The sequence below is a fragment of the Haemorhous mexicanus genome, chromosome 2 (assembly GCF_027477595.1).
Source record: "Haemorhous mexicanus isolate bHaeMex1 chromosome 2, bHaeMex1.pri, whole genome shotgun sequence".
NCBI classification, from domain to species: Eukaryota; Metazoa; Chordata; class Aves; order Passeriformes; family Fringillidae; genus Haemorhous; species Haemorhous mexicanus.
Window position 1 is genome coordinate 84,284,216 of NC_082342.1, and position 24,569 is coordinate 84,308,784.

Below are 24,569 nucleotides of genomic sequence, written 5' to 3' on the forward strand. Positions count from 1 at the left end.
TGATTGCCTATTCTGCATATGTATTCTGCAACACACGTGTACTTCTCTTGTACTGGTCTACATATCTTCAGCTGCCTCCTACATGTAAAGCAAATGAAATTTTTTTTATGTTAGTAACTTTTAGGATTTTACTCTTAGAAATTACTGTTCAGGACAGATTGCCCTGTCACACATGGAATTCACTGAATTTAACTGCATTTGTAGAAGTGGGGAACCTGAACATCAACTGACTTGAAAAATCATCTGTGCTATGCAGTAGCTTGGTGTCAGCCAAAGATGTTTGGACAATGTCAACAAAGTAATAAAAGTTTTAAAACAGTAAATACAAACAAAGCAGTGGTATGAACAAAAATTTTATTTTTATTTTCCAATGGTGAAATGCTGCTCAGTGTGAAATTCACATTGAGTTATTATGAATGATGCACAACTATTGGGACTTCCCTAACTTATTTACATATGAGTCTCTTATTTTTTTGTACATGTAGATTTGGCAGCCCTTGAATTCTTTAGAGCAAAAAAAAAAAAAAAGAAATATACATTTTAGTTTCAAAAGTGTTTACATTTTGTGAAACCATGATTGAGCAAGAAATTGATTAAATGGCTCATAAATACTTCTTTTAGATACCAAACTTTAACATTGTGGTTTAGGTGCCAAGGTCCTGATTTTTGAAGAGGTGCATGACTCAGAAATAATGGAACTATGTATTAACCAAAAAAAAGTATTTTCATTATTAGTCTAGAAATTTCTTTTAGAAAGGACAGTTTTGAAATAGGAAAATACAAGGGTACAGAACATGGGATAGAATTCAAAATTTAAAATTAATTTATTTAACTGCTTTATTATTTCCCTGTCCCATATAGCTTGCTCTTATCTACCACTTTTTTTTTTCCTCATAACCTGGATTCTTTCTTTCTAAAAATGAAGCTTGTGAAGCCCATATTCTCAGGGAGTACCATTACCAAACATCCAACTTATACATAAGCTATGCAGATTAATAACTAGACATACATCCCAAAGCTGCTAGCTACTCTCTTACCAGATAACCAAAGTATCAGGCAGAGTTCTAAACTGTATTCATAGTGCATAACAAATCCTCAAAGTGAAATTCATCTTGATATTTCAATTTATATTTTATACTTAAAGCCCTAAAACTCCATGGAGCTCAACAGGAAAATTTTCTTATGTTTTAGCATATATGCATTTTGCCAACCCTAGTGTCTGGAGAGCAGAAATTGTTGCTTTTATTTATATTTATGAATAATGAATACCGCTGACCTGAATCATCTCATAATCACTGGGGTTTTTGCATATACATTCATCTGCTGAATCAGAGTGTAAACAATGAAGGGTACAAAGTTCTTCTTGCTTTCCTTCCATTTATATTTAGTGCTGTATTAAGAAAATACTACATAATCAAAACCCTATTCTCGTGCCAGTAGATGCTTTTGACTTGTTTCTTGGCATTAAAACACTTATATATACTGTAGGTCAGCTGTGGTATTTCAGGTACTCATTCATATATAAAAGAACAATTCTTTATGTGGTTCCAGTGTCATATTTGAGTGCTTTAATTTTAAATTTATATACTTAAAGAGTATAAAGTAATTTTTTCTTTGATTTTTTTATAACAATCAGCTCCAACCTTTTTGACTACTGGATGGATTATGTAGCCATAGCATTTCAAAAAGGGTTATCCAAGTTGTTTTTAACTTACATACAGAAAAAAAAATCAGAATATCTAAGACAGCTACTCTCCGTGATTCCTTTAAATGCAATTATCAAGCAAAATGGTGCTATTACTATAAACCTTAAAGTATTAACTAAGACTACTAAAAATGGAATGTACACATTAGTTCTTTTCCATTTTTTCTTTTGTTTCCTACAGTGTTGCTTGAACATTTCCCCTGCTCTTCATGCTGAGGTAACTGGTGATGTGATACCCAGCATATCTGCTTTGTGGCTCATTTCCTCTCTAGAAAGATGAAATCAGAAGGAATAAGATTATTATTCCACATATTTGAATATAATAGCTATATTAATTAATGTTTATCATTTTCCCTTATGTCATTCCCTGGGATGGGAATTCCAGCTACATAAACTGTAAATGCAGGAAGAGGCATAAGGAAATGAAACTTACTGCTTGATTTTTCATTGCTAGTGACTGTAAAAACCTGCTTCCAGGCCTGTGGCAAAAGGCAAAACCAAATTGGATAAGAGGGGACTTTTTACTGATTAGATTGATAAACCTTATAAACAAAAAGACATTATAGCCTTGTTTTTCCTCTTATGTGAGAAAGAACACAATCCAGAAGTGTGCCAGTGCTTCTATAATAGACTTGCAGGATTACACCTATTGTGTGTAACATATCTGTAATATAACCTATAAAAAACTTGTGGATTGATTTGCTTCTATAATTTATTAACCTGCTTGTGATCCTTTTTTTCCCCCCCACTGGCTGTATTCATTCTTAGAAACACTTAGATGCATTTAATCATGTATCTGCTCTCACTTTTCTGATATACTGCCCTTGCTTCTTTGCAGAATGACATCTCACTTTGTAGCTAAATGGTACAGCTAAATGATACTGGGATGAAGAAAGCTAAGTTGAATATTTTTGTGACTAAGTAATTGAACCAAAAAAATTTATTACATCTTTGAAAATAAGTCATAGCATTTGCATTAGTCATCACAGAAAAAAACCCCCAGTTATTAAACATTTTAGAATGCATTGCATGAAAAATGAATTTATCTAAAGGGCTTTTTAAAAGAAAGAGAACCTTCTTATGTAGTCTAATTTTGCATCCATTCCCATTTGAATGTAGCTGAATAATGTATTCTTTATAGCAATAAACAGATGGATCATCATGATATGATTTTACTGCATGGACCAAACTGTCTGCTTTCATACCTCATTGCTTAAACTAGTTTTAAACCAAGACAAAAAGTTTCCCCATATATATAAATGTAAAGCCAGGGTTCTTAGTATTGTTTTAGATATATACCATAGTCAAAGTGAATTGCTTTACTTTATATCTGGTGAAGGCAAGGGCCTGGGAGGGGTTTATTAAAAACCAACATTTATGAAAATGACAGTATATTAAAAAATCAATTGAGAATGGCTAAAACCCCCAGAAAATGAAGAAAAAGCTTTGTTATGTGAACTACAAAGCACTTAAAAGGAGCTAGAGACCCTTCCATAGGCTCTATCATGTGGGCAATCTCATAAGGATTCTTGTGAATTTATAAAATTTTTGAAGTATAGCAAAATGGTGCTTTGTTGAAGTAGTTCATATCTCCTCAAAAGTGGATCTCCAAAAATGTGCAGGTGTGACCAATTTTGCCAAATAGAACTATAGCTGAAATACAGATCAAAAAAAGAGAAGGAAATGACTTTGTGCAGTGTTAACATATAAAATGGCAAGATGAGGTTAGATTTTAGTGTGAACAGTCTCTATGAGATTAGAGAAAACCCAGAAGAACAAAACACAATGCAAGCATGCAAAAGACCTGGAACGCTGCAGATTCACAGACAGCTGCACATGTAAGTACAAAAACCCCAATCTGTAAATACAAATTGATTCCATCAGGTTTACTATACAGTACTTTAGTAGTAACAGACAGTTGAAAACAGCTTTCACTTAACAGCAAAATTAATTTTAGAGGGAAGAAAATGGTGAAGTCTCATCCTGGAGAACAGCAAGAGAGGTATTATATTAAGGAGCTGAAATTTTCTTTGGCATGGTAAAGGGGGAGAACTGAGTTTGCCAACCTATTTACATGAAGTTTCACCATCCTGTGGCCAGTGCAATGATGCTTTGCACAGTCTACTTCTTACATAAACTTTTCTGTTGGTTTCCAGTATGCCTTCATATAAACGTTTTATTCATCATGTTGAATCTGTGTATACAACAAATAAGAATAAACACAAACTGTACAATGCAGACAAACTCTTTGCATATATGTATGTAAATCTGTAACACTGACCAACAGTTCTTTGACAGACACAACCTACAACATGCAGTTAGTTCATCCTTGTCATACTCTTCCCATGCAACAGATGAGACAATACAAAATTAAAGGGAGGAAACAAAGCATGAAGATAACTGTGTTATGTTTAAACAGATTGTAAAAAAAAATTAGGACATTGATTCATTGGATTAAACACTCATATGAATTTAGCCCACAGAAAAGACAAACCAGAAAACAATAATTAAAAAAAAAAAAGAAAAAGGCAACGATATGTATTTCCAGTATGTACTAACTGCTTAAAGAAATTAAATCTGCCCTTAATTATAGCCTCCAAAACTGGTTCACAGATCATAGTTACTCAGGACCAAAAGGTTAATGTTGAAAACAATGTTTATATAGGATCCTCCTTGCATGGCTCAGCCAGGTCTCCAGCCCTGTCTCTCCTCAGGCTCTTACACTGGGTGTGTAAGAAGACAGCTGAATGGAACATGAACTCGTGTATTCTCTCCTCAAGAATCAGGTGAGAGAGAATGTAGCCTTCAGCTGTTTTATCTTACTTGAAATACTGTGAAGTTCTCCTCTTACAATTGCAGGGAGGCCTGGGGCCATGGCGGGACCTGGCTGCCAGTGCAGCCTAAGGCTGCTGCCTTTCCTGGGTCCTGCAGCGCACAGCAAGCCCCCAGCTCGCCATCTGAGTTGCTTTGGTTTGATTTTGTTTTCTCAGGGATGGTGCACAAATCCCACTGGACCAGATGGGACGAGAAGGGCACACCAAAGTTTTTAATAAAGTGTTATTTCCCTGCGCACACAGATTTAGTGGTGGCAGGCAAGGGCACAGTCTTAAGTCAAAGTTTCTTTGCATTTTTATCACAGTTTTAGATTAGGTTTGTATTTTTTTTTTCTCTACATGGATAGAGGGCTTCATGCTTAACTCATTCCCTCCCTAGAAAGACCCAACATCAGGCATTATCTTGCTGTTCTCTTATCACACATACAAAAAGAAGTCTGACCTACAGAAAAAAAGAAAAAGTTTATCTAGAATTTAGCAGCTTTACAGTAGCCTCCTTGAAGAGTGCACTAAATGTTGCTTATAAAAACAGAACACATTTGAAAACTAGTATGAAGAGTTCATTCAGACTGAATCAGACTGTTCAGCTGAGCAGACAGGGAGTTTGAAATAATCAGCAGCCTCTGTCAGGGACTTCAGCACAAAGATGTGATAAAACAAATTTCCAGAAATACAGTGCTAAAAAAGGAACGGATGGTTTCCTCTTTTTGTCTTTAAATATCAAGGTAACAGCAAGAGGCCAAGGGAGTGTTGCCACATAGTTTTCCAGACTGAGATACAGTTTGATCTTTGCTGCCATTTCTAAGAAGCAAATTCCTTCTTAAGCATACAGAGCGCCTATATTTTTCATCTTCTGAAAGCCTGTGACTAAGTGTGCCAAAACTTCAGTGGCACCTCTGTGGCATTCTCTAAATCTTTCCCCCGCCCTCCTTCATCCCCCGCAACACTGGCTTAATTGTTCACAAGTGACAAACTCAAAGGGTTGATGTTGTTCCTGGTAATATGATCCAAGGCTTCAATTTCATGATGTTTTTGATTTCTTCTAGGTTCATGTAGGAGAAAGTACAGTATATAGAGATCAAGGCAAGGCACCTTCAATCTAGCAATTTGGTGGGCATGTTATCCTAGGAAGCTGGGTGGAGGTACATACTGGGATATCAGTGAAATACATAGGACTGGACTTTGCATGCTTAGCTAAAAATAAAAATAAAGTTTTGTAGTATGTCCAGTTTTAAAACGTCTTTTTTTTAAAACACCAGAAATATTAAACTATAATTTGTAACTACCCTTTGCATTGGTGCTGCAAAAAAGAACACAACAACATCCTTGCCCATGCTTTGCTAAGTAGGTGTGGGATTCAGCCAAAAATAACAATGGCATTAAGTTCAGTTCCTTAAAAACAGGAAAGGATTATATTTGAAATGGATTTAGGTAGCGCAATTCTGATTAGTCTTACTTTTTTTTCTTTTATTTGTGGTGGTTGTTTTTCGAACAATGAAGATTTAGTAGATGAAAAATGAGCCTTAATTCAGGCCTACAAGGCCTACAAAATTCTTTGGACCCACTTTTCCAAAAATGAGTGGGTCTTGCTCGCTGGGCAAGGCAAATGTTACCATTACCAGTAAGCCTGTGATATGTATAAAACACACACACAAAAAGAAACTATAGGGGGATGCCAAACACACGTTTCAGAAAACTCCCCATTGGTTGTGTTTGACATTCTTCCCTCCACTTTAATGCCAACCTCAGAAGCACAGTATCTGTTACTAAAGAGTATTCACATTTAATCAATATTTTAAGCCAGAGACAATGATCCTATTCTTTATAGATATAATTTTTAATAATAGATTTTTGAAGGCTTCCTGATTCCCTGATTGCTTTCAAAACTAAGCCACCGGCAACACTTAAGTTATAGAGAAACACAATCCCTGCAAAAGGTCACAAACAGTGGAGCGAGCAGCCTTATAAAAAAGGGAAGAAGAGAAATCCATAATAGCACAGGTTTACAGCATCTAACTAGAAATTACTTGATTATTTGTGTGCTACAAAATAGAACTTAAACACATGGATTTTGCTGAAACTGGACTCAAAAAGGGATTATGGGCAATTGTCAGCAGGCAAGGTATCAAGTGTACTTGTGAAGTATGTCATTCACATGAAGTGTCACAGTCACAGAAAAGATATTAAAAAGGCATTCCAATATCTGGTAGGGCATTCCATGGTCTGAGTTTAGCTGGTTCATCCAGGTGTCTTCTCGTTGTGGTGGAGCTACATGTTGAGATTTATCCACTTGCAACAACTCAGTTCAGAAACAGGAACGGGCAAGCTGGTGACCTGCCACAAGCTGATCCACAGACACTGCCAAGGGGAAGTCTGGCAAGGATAAATCGCTCAACTGTACTTGGGACTCAGTAAAGTCACAACACCTGTGAGGATCTGGCTATGTCGTCTTGCTCTTGTTCACTGGTTTGCCTCCATTCATTATTGCAGATGCACTTGTGCTTTTACTTGGAGTTACCCCAGCCTTTGGCACTGTTTCTCCAATATCATGCAAAGATGGTTCTCGATACATGGCAACTGAGGGGAAGGAAGAGAAAGGGAGAAGCATTTTAAACAATGTATCACATATGAGAGTTCATCTTAAATAGGATTGATTTTTTATGTTCCTCTTGCATACCAGGGAAACTCTTTACTTTGACAGATGCTTGTTTTGCACCACTGACAGAATTGCTTTCCCCTCCAAAATTCTCACACTTCTGCATCTGACTTAAAAATTCAGTAGGAAACTGCATTCTTCCTTGTTTAATGGACACTATATCTTGGAAATGTAAAACTAGTGTTCTTTCTTTGCATAAGGCACACAAAATTGTACAAGTGTATACCCATGTGTATGTATACACAACCCTTAAACAAACATTGAAAAAACATGAGAGCTTTTAGAAGTAAAATGTGTTAAGACAGATTGTAATAAAAAATGGGATCATACAATACAGTCGTCTAGACTTAAGTGTTCTTAGTCATAGATTGCAAGACTAGTCTAGGGTCCAGTTCTGCAAAGTTACATGTACATCAGTCTTTCAAATCTGAGGAATTTGGCCATGGTCTTTTCTTCAGGTGTGCCCTGAAGAAATGCCCAGGACATGTGGAGAGTACAAAGGTTGTTTGGGCGTTTTCCTACCTCATTTCCAAAAACATATGCAGTAGCCACTGATCTCCACTGAATGTAGAAGTGCAGAAAACTCCAAATTAAACTATCAACTGAATTCTTAGAGGAATTAGAAGTTTTTCCCTTGGCTTCAGTCCCTATCTCACCCTTTCAAATCCTTTGAGGGAAATACATGTATTCAATTACACAGTTCGAGCATTAAGCTGCCTTAATGATTAATGCTCTTGGATAATTCAATTTCATTTTCCATGTCACTCTATCAGGTAATATTTCCACTTATACCTAACTCCAGTTGCATTTATTTATATCAGAGCAATGTTAAAGAGGTGTCACAGCAGTCAAAGGAATTAATCATCACACTGATTTCCAGACTGGATGTGTGCTACCACGGAAAGCACAATTCCTTCATCCCTTGGCTAATTAGAGTAGGAGGCTGGACCATCAGAGTACTGACCTTGATCTTTGATGGTGTGAAGTTTTGTAATAAATGTAAAGGGCCCCATAGCATCATTAACTAATCAAATACTTGTTCTAACAATTCCAGTGACATACTCTAAATCCTTTTATAGCTTCTTAAAGACAGAAATTAAATGTCTTCTCTAGAGTACAGAAGGCTAGTTATGATCTATATCTTCAGAGTGGCCCATAAATGTGTTTAGGGCACTTAGCTGATTAATTAAAAGAGCTTGGTGAAATAACACTGTGACCTACAAAATTATCACATTGAACAACATGAAATGGAACTATAAAGTAAGGAATTATAAAGCAGAGCTGTCATATTTGATGATTCTCATTGGCAATGTAAATCGAGTTATTTCTAAGCTTTGTCTAAGCTATTTTGGTGAAGTCTGATCATCAAATATTATTTTTAAAAAGTAACTTCTTTCCTAGTACATAGGAATTGGCATTGCTTTAAAAAATGCACTATTGTTCCCTCCCTATAAGTCTTAATATAAAAAAGATCAAGATATAAATTATTAGTATTGTAGAGTTTATGAAACAACTGTAAACTTTCACAAAACAGGGAAAGCACAAAAGCATCGACCTGACTTCAAATAAAAATAATTTTATTCTGATTCTTTCCTTATTATGAAACTAAAGTACTTGACAAACTGATCCTTCAATCAAAAATTTCAAGTTCAATATCAAAAGTAATTGGACTGCTAACCAAAGCATCACTCATGTAGGTGCTTTCAGGTGGTAAGAAATTAGATAATTTTGAGAATGACTATGACTATTTTCAGAGGCTATGTACATGAATTAGAACAACAAGTAGTGCCATCAGGACAAGAAGCAAAAGGCAGCATAAAATATATACATATGCATTTATAGATAAATACATAGGATAACACAAAAGTTTCAAGATATTAATGGATTTTTCAGAGAATGTGACATCATTTTGGTGGGTAAGGTTACTGTGATTGTTATTTGCTCCTATCTTGGTTTAAAGGCCAACTTACATTACACCACTTGGCATAGTAATACATCATGATTTATTTTATAGAGAGACCTTTGTGTTTTGTATTACAAAGCTTTTACTTTAAAATGCTGACATTTCATCCATTCCCTTTATAACTCCCAATCTTCAATATTCATTATCTCATTCTGCTTAATGAAAGGACTATTTTCTCGCCACAAGATTCACAATAATTTTTGTCCCTAACAATGGAATATTTTAAAAGCAGCACAATGCTATTCCACAAAAGATTTATTTTCTTGTAGAAAGACCACTTAGTCCCTGGAAAAATGTTTTTACCCATGCCTTTTGTAGCACAAAACTGCTCCATTAAATTCTGGGAGTGGCATTGGGATTGGCCCCTGTGTGAAGCATGCATATTGAGTAAGGACTCGATTTGGAAACCATTCCCTCTTCTTGTGAGATGTATAGAAGAGTGTGCTAGAGATGGACTGAGCCTCACCTTCCAATGGCTTGGGTAGAAAATGAGCTGCTGGTTTTGTTTTCTTCACTCTGTTTCCTTTCATGACCTGCCCTTCTTTGTTCAGCCCCAAGAACCAGGCCCTTCCGGACTCCTGTTGTCTGTAGAGCATGGATGAGTAGATTACATAATAATTTTCAAAAACAGACTCCTTGAATTTGCACTCTGGTGTAAAAAGTTCCTGTGGGAAGAAAAACAGATGTTAAATGGTATCTCTAAAGTGCAGGATTTGTTATGCTAACTTACAAATACCTTGAGATAAGTTTTACATAATATTTAAGATAAGGTTCTGCTTTAAGGTCAGGAGTTCTGTCTTTGTCTGGAAGACCTCCAGTGAACTTATTTCACATCCCATACATGCCTCAGTTTACCCATCTGTGCTACAGAGATAGTGTATTTTTAAGGTAGAAAGAAAGCCACACAGGCATAAAAGCACTATTTTAAATACAGGCATAATTATTGTTATTATGCTTCTTTCTCTGATAGCATCTACTTATAAAGATTAAGAAAGTCTATGCAAAATAGTATTAATGAGATAACAGTTGTTCTGTTTTAACTGAATGCAGCAGACTCCCTCTTGTTTACAGCAACTAATATTTGATGCTTGAGGTGCTGCTACCAACATTCAGCATTCCCTGTAGTCCAGGAAAATACCACTACAGGGAAATACTATTCTGATATACAAATTTCTGGACAAAGAATAGTAGTTCCTACTGGCATCCTCAGGAAACATTCCAAAACTGGAATTTTTTTTCAGAAGTCACATTCAGCAGCAGCAGTTATCCTAAACTCTTTGTGGGTTAATCTAAGCATAAATGTCTGTAGTCCAGTAGCCAAATAATTTAAAAAACATAAATATATTATTAACACAAGTAACTAACAAAAAAAACCAGTATGAATATCCATTGAAATAGAGATTACCAAAATTCTTTGAAAAAACCCAGCAAGTTAATAAGCAAATAAATATACATTTAAAATATCACAAGAAAAATAGGATTGCATGTGAATGGGATTTTCCGTCTGTGGACCCATCTGCTGAAGCCTGTAGAAGAAATAAGACATAAAAAAAGGAGGTAGATGTGGGAAAGGGGGAAGTAGCTTGCTAAGATTTCAGAGCTCAAAGTTCTCAGTTCTGAATACTCTTTATATTTCTTTTACTTATCTTTCCCAAAAAGCAAGAAAAAAAAAAAAGAAAAAAAAATCTGGAATCTTCACATCTTTTCACTTCTCCATTCACAGTATTTTTTTCCATTTCTTTTTGTTCCTGGCCCCATGCAGTACTGAGTTAACACCCAGCAGGCAATGTATTTTCAGGGTCTCTGTGCCATCCCCAGCTGCCTATATATTGTAAGAATTTCACAGCTGTTTCTGCCACAGATTTACTTTCTGGAAATCAAAGTCCTTAAAGACACAGTTCCCCATACCAAAAAGCACAGATTAAAGACTTTTCTGAACGTGCACTGAATGTCACTTGGTGCACAATCTAGTTCTCCTAATGTGGTGGGGCACATGGTATTTGTACTGCCATGGCTTAAGTTACCACCTGTAAGCAAAGCTGCCCTGGTGATAACCAGGCATATTATTAGCAGTCCCAATCTTTGAGTTTCAGATTTAAAAAAATAATGTATTTTATTCAGCAAGAAACTAAAAGCAGGGAACAGCTTGGTAATAATTTGTGAGCCTGCCCTAAAATAGGTTGTTTTGGCTGAGTCAGCCAGCACATTTAGTGTCTACAGGTCAGACTCTTCCAGGATGCAAAAAAAATCTGAATTGTGCAATGGGCATCCTTTGGCACTATCACATCTTTACTCCCCATGTGTACCACTGCATACCAACTGCATATATAGGGATATGTATATATATACATGCAAAAATGAAAATAGAGTCTGTAGTAGAGGCACTGAATACTAATGATAGGAAAACACCTTAACTGCATCATCTCCTTTGCCATGGGGCTTTTTCTCTCTCTGTTCAAAACTTTAAGACATCTGTTGTTTGTGTTACTCTCCTTTCTCCTCCACTGATTTCAAGTCACAGTAGGGCTCAAGGAGACTCAAAATAAAACCAGAAGGCAGGGAGGCATGCTAGAGGGAATGCCTGATAAAGCCTAGCACAAGCATTTACATGCGAGTCATGTACCTTGGCTGTTGAAACAGCAGATGCTAATCAGGAAATGCCTACACAGCTCTCCTTATTGCCTACTTCACTGAAAATGCTACCCCCTGTGTTCCCCATGAAGTTTTACTTCCTTGTAAAGCTCAATTACCATAAACACTACTTCTTAGCCAATACTCACATTTTTTGTGCTATAAACAAAAGCTGTTTGTCATTCTATGTTCCTCCCTACTAGAGCTGCTTGGCTGCCTCTAAACACTATTTGTATGTTTTCCCTAACAATATCCATTATGATACTTAAACAAGGTTCCTTCAATTCATATCCCTTCCCTGAATCAAACCAGTCTCTTTCCTCTCTCATTTCTTTGGCATTGCAGTAGCATTTCTGACAGTGCACATTCTGACAGTTTATGAAGTGGTAGGGATTTACTTTACCAAGTAACAAAACCAAAACTATAGGTTATGGCAATGGAATTACTTAGCTGCTCCTGGTTGTAGACTAACATACTGGCCAAACTGGCATCTTTACTACTATGTAGTTATAAAAACTGTAATAATACTCCATCTTTTTTTTTTTTCATGCAAGGAAGAATCAAACCTAAATAGTGTATTCTGCTTAAAACTACTGCAGCTATCCTACACCAGATACTTGGGTAGGACAACAGCTTTGGACAGAGTTTGCATTCATCCAGTATATTAGGAGGTAATTCTGCCTGGGTAAAACTCTCAGTCAAAAAGCCCCTTAAATATATGTTATTTTGAAACAGACTAATAGTTCCAGCAGTGTGGGGAGTATTCATTAATGAAAATTAGGCACCTGACAATTACTATGCTGAACTGCAGACACCAGTTCCTCTAAGGAAAGAGTTAATGAGAAATGTTCTGAAATGGTCCCTTCCCTGGGGCTTAGGTAAAATTGAATATTTCTAAGTTAAGAGTGTTAAGAGTGGTGCCTAAGGTCTTGCCTCGGACACCATCTCAGGTGGCTGAAAATCGCTACTGTATTTTCTACTGTAAAGTAGCCATAACACCTAAGGTGTTGGTTTGCATGTACCTAGGTCAAATCTAGATCTGCATATCTTAGACTTAACCCAGTGGGAACTTCCAGAAAATTACTAATGTGCTAATAGCACTGACTTTAAAAAAAATAACCCATGGACGACTTTATTTAAACCTATTGTTGGGGTAGAGGAAGTACAGGGTGTTTTATAAGGGAAACTCAATGGGGAGGACACTCCCCTAGGCTACCTCCCTGTCTGTATCCAACCTGAAGCAATCCAAATCTGCATCTGGCTGACATGAATAATTTAGATCTTCCCCGCAAGAATGACTTTTTGGGTTTTGATCCCAGAACATTTTGTATTAGGAAGTGAAAGAATAAATTGCAAAACCAGATATGACTTGCAAACAAGAACTTGTGCTCAGGATTTCTCTTTCAAGGTCAGAGTCCAGATTTAACCTGCAGTTTTATATAAAAAGTGGTTTTATCCTGTCAAAGCAACATTTGAGAAATAAAGTGTATACCAGCTGCCAATTTTCAAAACCCCAGGAATGGATTTTGGCTGTGAAGTGCAATCTGATACAGCTTCCTGGGTCCCAGAGAAATGAAGGATGTATTAAACTGCACTTTGCTGAGAAGAATTTTCACTTGGATATTTTTCTAGATTCTCATCAAATTTTTGCTTGATGTGAATTCTATTTGGAGATATTTTAATTCTAGTTGCAGTAGCATTAATTGCTAATTAAAGATTGTGAGTTCAAACTTTTGGAATCAAAAGTTCTGGCATTGCAAAGTTCATAAATTTGGGACCCCTACCAGCATTGCCAAATCTTAGCATTATACTAGTCAAAATGATGGGATTTTACCTCATAGAATCATGTGGTGGTATCAGAATCTACTTTCATATAAGAACAAAACACAAAAGAAATAAAATAATAAGAGCCATTATGCACTTCTCAAATCTGTGAGTTTCTGAACAAAAGAGCTCAAGTTACTTGTGGTGTCAACACAAAGATATAAGGGGTTGTTGGAAAGTAATTCAGATGACAACTGAGATGAATTCCCTACCAAGTAATGTCTTCCTGTCAATCAAAAGCTGAGGTCTGACATGATGAAGCTGAGCCTCAATGCCAGTCAATAATATGGCACTGTAGCAAGTGGCTATCATTCAAAATCAAGGTACATCAAACATAGTTTTCCCACAAGCCATTGAGTAATTGAAAATATTTGAATGGATTATTAGTGTAATTTCCCATTGCTGTGATTTCACAATTTAGTTCGTTCAAGTTAGTTAGCTTTAGAGAAGTTGCACATATCCCTTCTTAGTCATGACTTTTCACTCAAAATAAACCCCACAAAGCACAGCATTTTCCTATTCCAGTTCTCAGAAAGAAGAAATATGCAGTGAACCTCAGAGTTACAAAGCAAAACTAGCATGACAACACAACTAGCAACATAGCTTCCAGACATTGTTTACAAATCAAATGGACACCTGCAGTTTTAAATTATATTTCTGTTCAGTAAATCAATAATGAACTGTCAGGGCTGAACAAAAAGTAACCTTTCATTGCACACCACGAGGGACAGTGTAATAACCTGGCTCTGCAATGGTCAGCTGTACCAACAATAAGGGCTCCCACAAAAGTCTCCTACCTTCTAGTCCTGAACCTTTAAGCCTCTTTAGTTTTGTGTTTTATTCTGAAATATATGAAGGAAGGGCATTGGTTACAGCTCACAGAAGTGATAAAGCTAGCAGAAATCCTCTTTAAGTGTAGTCAGCAGCAAACAAGGAGGCAGCGGACTCCACTGGAGACGAGCACAAAAGGACTTGTTAATCAACCAGGCTACAAAAAGCACAGCTGTAGGCTGGACTAGCTGCATTTTCTCCTTGGTGCCATGCAGAAAACACAATTGCAATACAAACTCAAAGAGATTGCCAGGCAAGGAAGAGCCAGGCTAATCAAACACTGTAAAAAACCCTGATACTATTCATTACTTGCACCTAAAAGTACAGGCTGTGGAACAGGACTCAGAGTTTTTGAAGTACAGTCCATGTGGAATCTGCCTGATACAAACACCTCACAACCCAAAAAATCCAACACATCCAGTCAATGGTATCATGGTATCAGCACAGTAGGAGGTGGTTAGTAATTTTTTTTTTTTTTTTTTTTTTTTTTTTTTTTAAGAAATGATGACAAAGGATTCTTAAGGACAGACTGGAGAAAGGGCAACACAAGCTTTGTGGAGCCTTATAGGAAATTTCTGCAGAGAGAGAAAAGCAGCAGAGTCACCACAAAAGTGTTTTGAGAGTTAGAGGATAGCAACACAGGAATTAAAAAAAGGAAATGACATTTTAATAGTGGATAGAAAGGTTGGAAATGACTCATGAAGACTGGTCTTAAGGTTGAAAAGAAGCAGTCTGCTTAATGAGGAAAATGCATTCAGAAGAGAAATAAGTTAAAGTAATCAAGGTGGGAAATGAACTTTGTGGCAGAGTTCTGAACGGAGACTGTGGGGGTAGCACTGTGTTCCTCAGTGCAGGCGGGGAGGATGCTGCAGTGATCAAAGTGTGAAAGGATGAGATCCCAGAAAACAGCTGCAGTGGGGTGGAACAGCAAAAGGCCTTGTCACAGAAATATTTGTGCAGCAAAACCTGAAAGATCAGGAGGCTTCTCTTGCACATGACACTTGGAATACACTTAAATTGATACTTCAATGACTTGCTGCACATTGAATTAGGTGAGTTCGACTGCCTTCTTACAGTAAACCTAATTGACAAGTGCTTGCATAGGAAAACAAACACAAAAGATCACTCAATTTTTCCTGTCCATAACACCAAATTTTCTTAGTGTTTAAGATGGCCAAGAGTCTGCAGTTTGAAATCATCTTGTGCATGAGCTCCTCTTCGAATGGCAGAAAACACAGCAACACATGCTTACATACCTCACAAATTAAGGAGAAATTTATATTCCATTTCCTGCAGGTTGAGAAGACATTTAGTGTATCTGGGCCTAAACAAAACCCCTAATACAAACATAATTTTTAAACATCAGAACAAGAACAAACAAAGTTGGCAGAATTTTCTATGTGCAAACTGGCCAAGATACCAAGGAACAAAAGACTTTAGCTGCCACTCCAAGTTTTGCAGTCAAATATTAACTTCAAAAGTAAAGGCAGTAATAGCTGAACCTGACAATACTATAGATATAGTATAGCAAACACTCACAGCCCCTTTCAAACACTTTCCAGCATTTTCTGACAGAAAATTTCCTCAATAAATTACAACAGCCAAAGAACGCCATTGTTGTCTCTTCTAAGCTAATGTTATTTCTATTTCTGAAGATTAATAAACGTGGTCTTTAAAAGGAGAAATTTATATAAAGAGGGTTTGCTGTCATGCAGGTAAAAATCAGGGATGATTCTTGCTGGGTAAAGAATCACTGAGAGTCCATTAAAATGTCAGTGTGTAAAAGAAAACTTTTAGCTACGATTTCTATATCTCACTTTCAAGTTCTTTAAAGATTTGAAAATGTGGCTATAACTGCTTATACAGAAATATAACACTTTTGACTAAATTTAGGCAAAAGTAAATTTAAATTAATGTTATTGAAAATATTAGCACTTACTTAACTAGGATTCTAATTAGCAGGGATACAAATGGTATAATTGATCATGTAGCAATTCTTTTATTCATGTACATTCATAACCACCTCAAATAAGGTCATGAATAAAATTCACATAATATACATAAAGATAAGCTAACAAAAAATAGCTTGAACAGATATCTGTGTGTTTAAGAGGATCACATAATCACAAAAGAGTTAGGGTTACAAGGGACCTCTGGAGATCATCTAGTCCTTAACAACCTTAACACTGATCAAAGCCCAAGTTTGGCTTAATTTTATGTGCAGATTGGAATCATAGAATCATTAGAGCTGGAAAAAGCCTCCAAGATCATCAAGTTCAACCTTTGACTGAACACCACCATGCCAACTAAACCATAGTACTAAGTGCCACATCCAGTCGCTTCTTGAACACCTCCAGGGATGGTGACTCCATCTCTTCCTGGAGCATCCTGTTCCAATGCTTAACCATCCTTTCAGTGAAGAAATTCTTTCTGATGTCTAACCTCCCCTGTGCAGTTTAATGCCATTTCCACTTGTCCTGTGTCTGTTTGCCTGGGAGAAGAGGATGACCCTCATCTGCCTACAGCCTCCTTTCAGGTAGTTGTGGAGAGTGATAAGGCAAAACCAGAATATACCATCTTGGTTTACAAAAATTTCCCTACTTCACAACAGATAGGTTACCTTGCTTACAAGTAGAAGTTATGACCCTATTAATCTCTAATTTATTAAAGGCAATAACATTGTTTTATGGAAGGCAGAGCACGGAGCACATACTCCTTCATAAACTTACCATTTGAAAGATGAAACACTGATGTCAGATAAAAGAATATTTTAAATAATAACTGCATGAATGATACCAAATTACTACTTATATCTACTAGCCAGGAGAAGTCATATATTTCTCTCTTCTCCTTACATAGAAGCTACTATTATGTTACAAGCAGTGCTCTGGTATTAATCTTCTTTTGACTGCTATCTACAATTCATAGCCATGAACTCAGTGGGACACAGCCGAGATAAAACAAATTTCCTTGATATGAACATTTCAGATAAATGCTATTTAAAGTTGGACAATTTGACTCAAAAAATGACTTCATGTTTGTGAAATGCAGCTCATCGTGAAGATGAGAAACATAACCCTCACACTGGGAATGAGTAGAGGTTGTTTAAACACAAGAGAAAGTTTGAGGCAGCAGCCTGGAAAAGGTTACTAATTTTCAAAACTGTCTTCATGACACTCCTTCCAAAACTAGAAAGCTCCACTAAATGCTCAAGAGTAGAACCACTAAAAAAGTGCTGCTTCCCCTGAATAAAAGAAGCAAAATTTATTTTAGAAATATTCTTGAGAAGCCAAATTTGTATCTATGGGTTTGGTCTGGGAATGGTCTGCAGCCCACCAAGAGCCATCACATGTTATATCCTACGGTCAAGTATCCCCACAGACACATGAAGGAGAGAGAAGTTATTTTCTAGTTCATTTCAACTCTGAGCTTTCACAGAAATGTGTAATTTTTGGCTTGGTACATCTTTGGCTTTAAAGGAAACTCAGCCAGAATCCTTGTATCGCTGAAATGAGATATTTGTTCTCCCAGAGCATAACATCCTCCCCACCCAATCCTCAGCATCTACCTTCCCTTAAGACTCAAATATGCCGTAAAAGTTGCTTTAAGGCTTCAGCTTAAACACCAACAAAAACTCCTTGCTGTATCAACACAGAGAGACATCTTTTATCTCCTGTACAGCATCTGTGATTAAAGTAACCCAGTATCAATAAGAAAGGCAGATGCCCCAAGGCATGACTAAGAGAAATTGCTTGTATTGTAAGAAATATTTCCTTCCAGTACTGTCATGGGGGGTTTTGGAGAAGAAGATGAGTAAACCAGCCTATATTTGATGGTCACTTCAAACTCAGAGCAGCCATAATTCATCAGCTTGCTGACAGAACCAGGCTCTCATCTAGAAAAGGTCAATGCCAAGGGAAAAATGGGATGGCACTAAATTAAGAGACTAAAAGGAGGATTTAAGAACATAGCTGTTGAAACAAACCATGATGGGCTGGGGAAGAAATTTTCCTCCAGTTGCCCATCAATTCAGCATCCTGTCCCTGGATGAATAATGCAGGAGGAATACAGAGACACTCAGTCATAGACCAAACCTTTCCAAGTGACAGTGGAATTTTTTGTCACAAGTTTATCCAGACACTTGCACTCATTACTGTAGACACTCTTCTGCAATGTAAATGTCTCACATAAAACAAGGTATAAAGAAAAACTCAAAAATACCGATTGAAATGGCCAAAAAGAACAAAGGAGGATGACTTTTTCTAGTTATTTACCACAAGGAAATTTTTGTTCCTCTCCAATACACTGAAATATTGGACAAAAAATTCTACTAGAGTTTTTGCCGCTATTGTGCAACTTCAGATGGAATGGTATATTTTCATATATACAGTGTTTTTGTAGACTTCTCTCAGTATGATAGTATACATGTCCAAAACTATGTACAAATGCAAAAGTAAACATAAATAGGTGCAAATTTAGAGGTATTTTTCAAGGTATAATTTAGGCTCTTTCAGTTCTACATGTTCCTTCCAAAAGATGTGTGAACTTATGAAAGTTCAAAATGGGTGTAATTTACAAGCTGAGAAGCTAGAAAAAGTTGCAAGAACACTCAAGCTATATGAAGTGGCCTACTTTAGTGTACTCTTTTCTATTTCTTTTTTCTGTACAGTTGTGAGCCTGTTTTTCTGCTTGCAGCCTTTCTTTTTGACCTGTCAGTGTATGAATTACACTGTCTAAAAATCAACTATTATAAAAGACAGGGGCTGGAATAAATAGAAGTCGGGGGGTAGGTTTTATGAAACTATAATTATATGATTATTATATGGCATTCTTGCTAATGTCTCTTTCTCATCCTTTTGCTATTTTACATTCAGCGTCCATAAGAAGAACATGAAAGGTAAATTCAGAGGAACCTGAGTCTGAGGAGACTTTTGTAAGGCAAAACTACTGTGTAATGAATGTCATCACATCTCTGAGAAAATGCAGTAGCTATGTCTTCTCTTAGTTTCACGACTCAATATGAGCTGCAGTCAATCACTAAATGCTGGGACGCAGAGGGAACAGAGACAACTTTAACAGACTTTAACTGTTTACTTGACTCTTGTTTTACAGCAAATATGTGCTTTAGGAGAAACCACCAATTTCTTCCTTCTTTCAAGGTGCATCTTTTTACCTATCTTTAGCAGTTTGTCCCTGCTAAATCTTTAAGATTTAGCAGGGACAAACTGCTAAATCTTTTTACCTATCTTTATTCTTCTTCTTTGAAAGCACAAGTAAATATTCAACAGGCTTTCCCCATTTCCCTACAAAGCAGCTTTCACATATGAAGACAAAGGGCTGTAAATCCATTTTCTGTTCTTTTTAATTCTCTCCTTTTCCAATGAGAGGATGGAAAATGATGGACATCAAACCAGAAAGACAGCCAAAACCTGACAGGCTGACAAGCTCTTAAATATTCTGTATGGTTTCCTGTTTTATGTGTTTTCATTCTTTCATGGAGATGGATGCCTACAGCACTGTTCCACTTAAAAATAAAAAGTCAGTGCCCATAGGATGGGGTACCCACCAAACTGCTGCCTGCCATGAAATATCTGTTCAGAAAATACAACAGAAGAGCAAACTTGCCTGTCCTGAAATTAATACATGTAAAAAATAATCCTAAAAGTCTTTCTAACTCAGGAAATATTAATATATATATATGTATACATAAAATGCAAAAAGCAATGTTCACTTAAAATATTTCAGTTCATCTAGAGATCTAAAAATATGTTTTTATTATTGTTTAATTTTAACACATCTACATAATTGTTGCTTCAAGTATCCATTATCAGAAGAAACTTGAAGTACAGAGACTCACACCCAAACATTCAAAAACTGTGTCATGAATCAGTAGAAAAGAAATTCCATTATGTCTCCTGTTTTAACTAAACAATTAATGGAATTTAAAATGTCAGCCATAAAAAGTGTTTTTGTGGAATGGTATCACACCATTAACCATAGTTGGAAATTGTGAAAAGAAACAAGTCAGACACTTTTGGGTATATGTTTATATGCTAAAACCCCAGAAATTTAATGTATCTCATTAGAAAAGAGATGATTATGTGCAACTCCTAACACACTCAGTAGTGATGCTTGTTTTTGTTATGCATGGGTAACTCCAAGGTGGTTAGAGCTACATCCTGATGTTCAGATAAAATTCCTCTTTCAGCATCAAACTTTCAAGGGTTGATTATGTACAAGATGAATACAGATGCTTGGAAAAACCCGTAAAGGTACAAAAATCTGAGTGGTAGCAAAGGGTTATGGCTTTTTATCTGCTTCATAAGAAGAAACAAAGCAAGATTTTTGTCCAGAGCTGCTGGCAACTGTTATAATCAATGCCACTACTTACTCAAGGTGCTAGAAATCTGATAGTTTCTTTAAATTATTTTTTGTATCAAGCCACTATGTAACTCACTGTCTAATATAGGATATTCCTATAGCCAACCTGAAAAAGTCAGCACTTAGTGTTGCATGGACATAACACATTTATTCTAGAGCAGCTTCAATCTATTCATGAGCTATCCTGGTGAATAATGAGATGAAAATACAGAACTTTTAACCCTTTTAATCTACTCCTGAGGAAGGCAGACTGTAAAACACAACAGGTTCTTCAAAGAGGCTCAGCTGTTGGGAATACATTTCCAGGAAAGCAAGGAGGTTTTACTTGAGATTAAGGTTGCTTTTATGGCTCCTTGGAGTTTAATGTTCATCAACTATGTTCCTGAAAAATGGAGGATCTTCCTCTTTGTCAACATGGCAGTAAAAATGCATTATCTACAGGATTGAGTTGCTAATTGCAAGGATAAACTGAGCTAAAAAAGATAAATTACTATTGAACTGCGTATAAAAACAATTGGAGGATCAGGGTCAAAACTCTAGCCAGTTCAAAACTGTAAGGTGACCTGTAACCTGCCATCCACTGATAAAAGGGACACAATGGGTGCACATATTAACATGGTCCCTGCTACATCATCTGTAAAAAAGCAGGGACAAACTGCTAAATGCAAAGAAAAGAACATTTTAAGGTTTTAGAAACAGCCCTCAGATTTCTAAAGCAAAAAGCTTGAAGGTGAAAATATCAGGTATTTTGATTTCCAAGTTTTTTGGAAGCACACTTTTTTATTGGTTCACCAAAGCTGAGCACAGTTTTTGTCTGTTCCTGCCACAAGAAAGGTCCATCTGCTGCACACAGATTCTGAACTTCAAGAAATCATTCAAAAGAGCTGGAAAGAGGCTGAACTTCAGCTACTGAGTTGGTGAGCCCCAGCTGATGCCTGGTGATTGATGCCTCTGTAGTCACCCTGATCTCAGCTGCCTCCTTGCTTACAAGATTGTGGGATTTTTTTTGTCTTTCAATATTTGTGGATCTACATTCCATTTTTCTTGTCCATTCCCTTCAAGTCTTTCAACAAACTTTTGAATCTTTCTAGCCCAACAATCAAACCATCAGCATATTAAAATAATGCTACAGGCCAGAGGCACTCCTTGTCCTGAGAATGCCAGAGTGATTGCACACCTGCTTCTATACCTATATATGCTGAGGAATGGAACTGTTTACTTGGATCTTAGGTTTGACTGTCCACTTATACTTTCATGTTTAGAGCTATAAATATGCAAGTTTCTTATCCTCAGCTTTATCTGGATTTCCAATTTCTCCCCCAGTCTTAAAGGCAATGTATGACACATGTTCATAAAATCTATCAAAATTACATGTATGTTCTGCTGTTACTCCCATTGTATTATCTCACTAAGTTCTTAAAAAAAGCAAAAATGCAGACGAGGCCTGTGTTTAAACTTCCATTTTTTTACTTTAGTTTTAGCTTCTGCCTTTTACATTGGTCCAGACAGATACAAGGAGTACCATCTGAGTCTGTGTATAAGAGACTATTTTTCAATACTTTACTCATCACAACTGAATTTGGTTCTCATGCTTGTATTAAAGAATTAAAGATATGGACATGTTTCTTTCCCCTGAAAACTCCCAGTACTGTTCCTTTGTATAACCAACAGATTATTTTGCCTTGCTGCTCGTAATTCCTTACAAAACATGATTTTTTGGATACATGAGCTCCAGGGAAGAGGCAACCAAATGTGACCTTTGGGCTGGGACTGGAGCAGTTGGTGTGACTCAGTGCCTGCCAGGGCTGGTCTCACTGGTGCTGACTCCCAGTGGCCCCAGGGACTGCCCGGTGCTGCTGCATCTCCAGCTGTGCCCCCTGCAGCCCTGGCACACCCTGTGCAAGGGGCGAGCCTGCAGCAGTGGGTAAATCACAAGTGAGCAACATGCTGTCTGTGCCCATCATCTGCAGGGGCCAAGGTCAGGGTGGAACACTGACACAATTTAAAATGCATAAAAACAATGACTTGGGGAAGAGCAAATAAAAGAGTGGACATGGAAAGGGAGCTTTGAAAGATTTGAAAGATTTCCCAAACTATAAACTATTATCTGTACTGTGCTGCCCTGTTTTCTTTTTTTTTTTCCTTTGTCTTTCTTTTTTTTTCAGCTGAATTTTAACCTATCGCCTATATAATGGTATTTATACCTTTCTTTGCCACTTCTTTTGCAAAGACTTCAGACAGCTACTGAAAAAAAACCCCACTGATGTTTAGAGACTATTACCCATTATTGTTCTGTTCAAATACCTGATTTCTGTAAGGGATAGGGCATAAAGGACAGGAAAATAATGCTAAGGAGACCAAGTCTGCCCATAAAGGACTGGAGCTGCTGTATTTCATGAAACTAAATTGAGATTGCAGAGTCATCACAGAAGGAATCAAACAACTGATCATGTAATTGAGCATCTAAAACTTACAGCAGGTGGCAGCTCCTCTTCTTCTGCCTCTAGTTTGCCTGTCAGGTCTTTTTAATTGTAGTGTTAATCTAACTAAGAGCAAATAAACAAGAAAAAACCCAAGCAAGCCAAACCACTTAGATATTTTTGAAATGTGAGTAGTTTTCTACTGTAAAATTTGCAACAGCTTGGTACAAATATATCACTTGATTCATCCAGGGTTATTTCTGTTTTCACTGAATCTCTCAAACAGCAACAGCAAAAAAAAAAAAAAAAAAAAGACAATTCTTATACATTAACTTAATGATTTGGCAGACCTACCAGTGCTTAAAACAAAGTGGGATCAGCAACTGGTTGGGGTTTTTTCCAAACAATAACACAGGTTTAATATTGAGTAAAAAATAAGCATTTCTCTTTAAATACAAATTTAGGGATTGGTTCATGGTATAATTTGTCTGAGTCCCTGACAATGTAACATCTTGGCATTTAGACCTGATCCTCTGTACTGACACATCACCTTGCACATTCAGTATTTCACCAAGCATTCAGAGGCGCCAGCAGGAAGCACCAAGATATTTGGGAAATCTCAGGGTGTGAATCAGGCTGCCAGTAACAGGCTGTGACATTCCAAATGAGACTACTAAGAAAAAGGAGAAGCCCTCTTCTTCAGGATGTGCACAGACACGATGCTCTGTCAGTGGTTAAGAGATGAGTGCTGCTGCAGGGAGCTGCCTCTGCAGTCGTGCTCACAAGTGTGCCTCCTCTGCTGCTTCTGGAAACCCTTCAGCCTGGGAGCTCTGAACTCTTCCACAGAAAAAAAAGCAGCAATTGAAACAATGCTGCCAGTAAACATAAAATCAGAGGCATTAGATATACCTTCCTACACAAGTCACTTATTTCAGTGAATAAACTTCAATTCCTTTATGCACTTGCATGAGATCAACAATTAGAAAGGAGGGAGTCACTGTGAATAGCACTCACAGTTTCTGCTCAGGCACTCAGTCCCCCGCAGTAACAAGAACATGTTGTTTATATTCTGTGTGATTTACATCAATAACAAAACTGGTATTTCACAAAAAGACAAACAGAAAACTTTTTTATCCTTTTCATTTCTGTCAAGCTCTATGTCTTCAAAGGTCTGCACTAGTATTTCCACCCAGCATTGCCAGCAAACAGCATCACAGAATCATAGAATGACTCGGGTTGGAAGAGACCTTAAAGATCATCTAGTTCCAAGCCCCTTTGCCATGGACAGGGACACCTTCCATTCAATCCGGTTGTGCAGAGCCCC

At 36.9% G+C, this 24,569-nt stretch overlaps 1 protein-coding gene across 2 annotated transcripts in view; it reads right to left on the reverse strand.

The window, feature by feature from the left end:
• Positions 1-3,863: 3,863 nt before the first annotated feature.
• Positions 3,864-24,569, reverse strand: part of FGF14 (fibroblast growth factor 14) — a 373,226-nt gene continuing 352,520 nt past the window's right edge. For both annotated transcript variants that reach the window (XM_059839303.1, XM_059839304.1), the window contains exons 4-5: positions 9,625-9,823; positions 3,864-7,116 (exon numbers count right to left, since the gene is read on the reverse strand). In XM_059839303.1, coding sequence (XP_059695286.1) covers positions 6,980-7,116; positions 9,625-9,823 — 336 coding nt within the window. In that variant the 3' untranslated portion in view covers positions 3,864-6,979. The remainder of the gene's footprint in view (positions 7,117-9,624; positions 9,824-24,569) is intronic.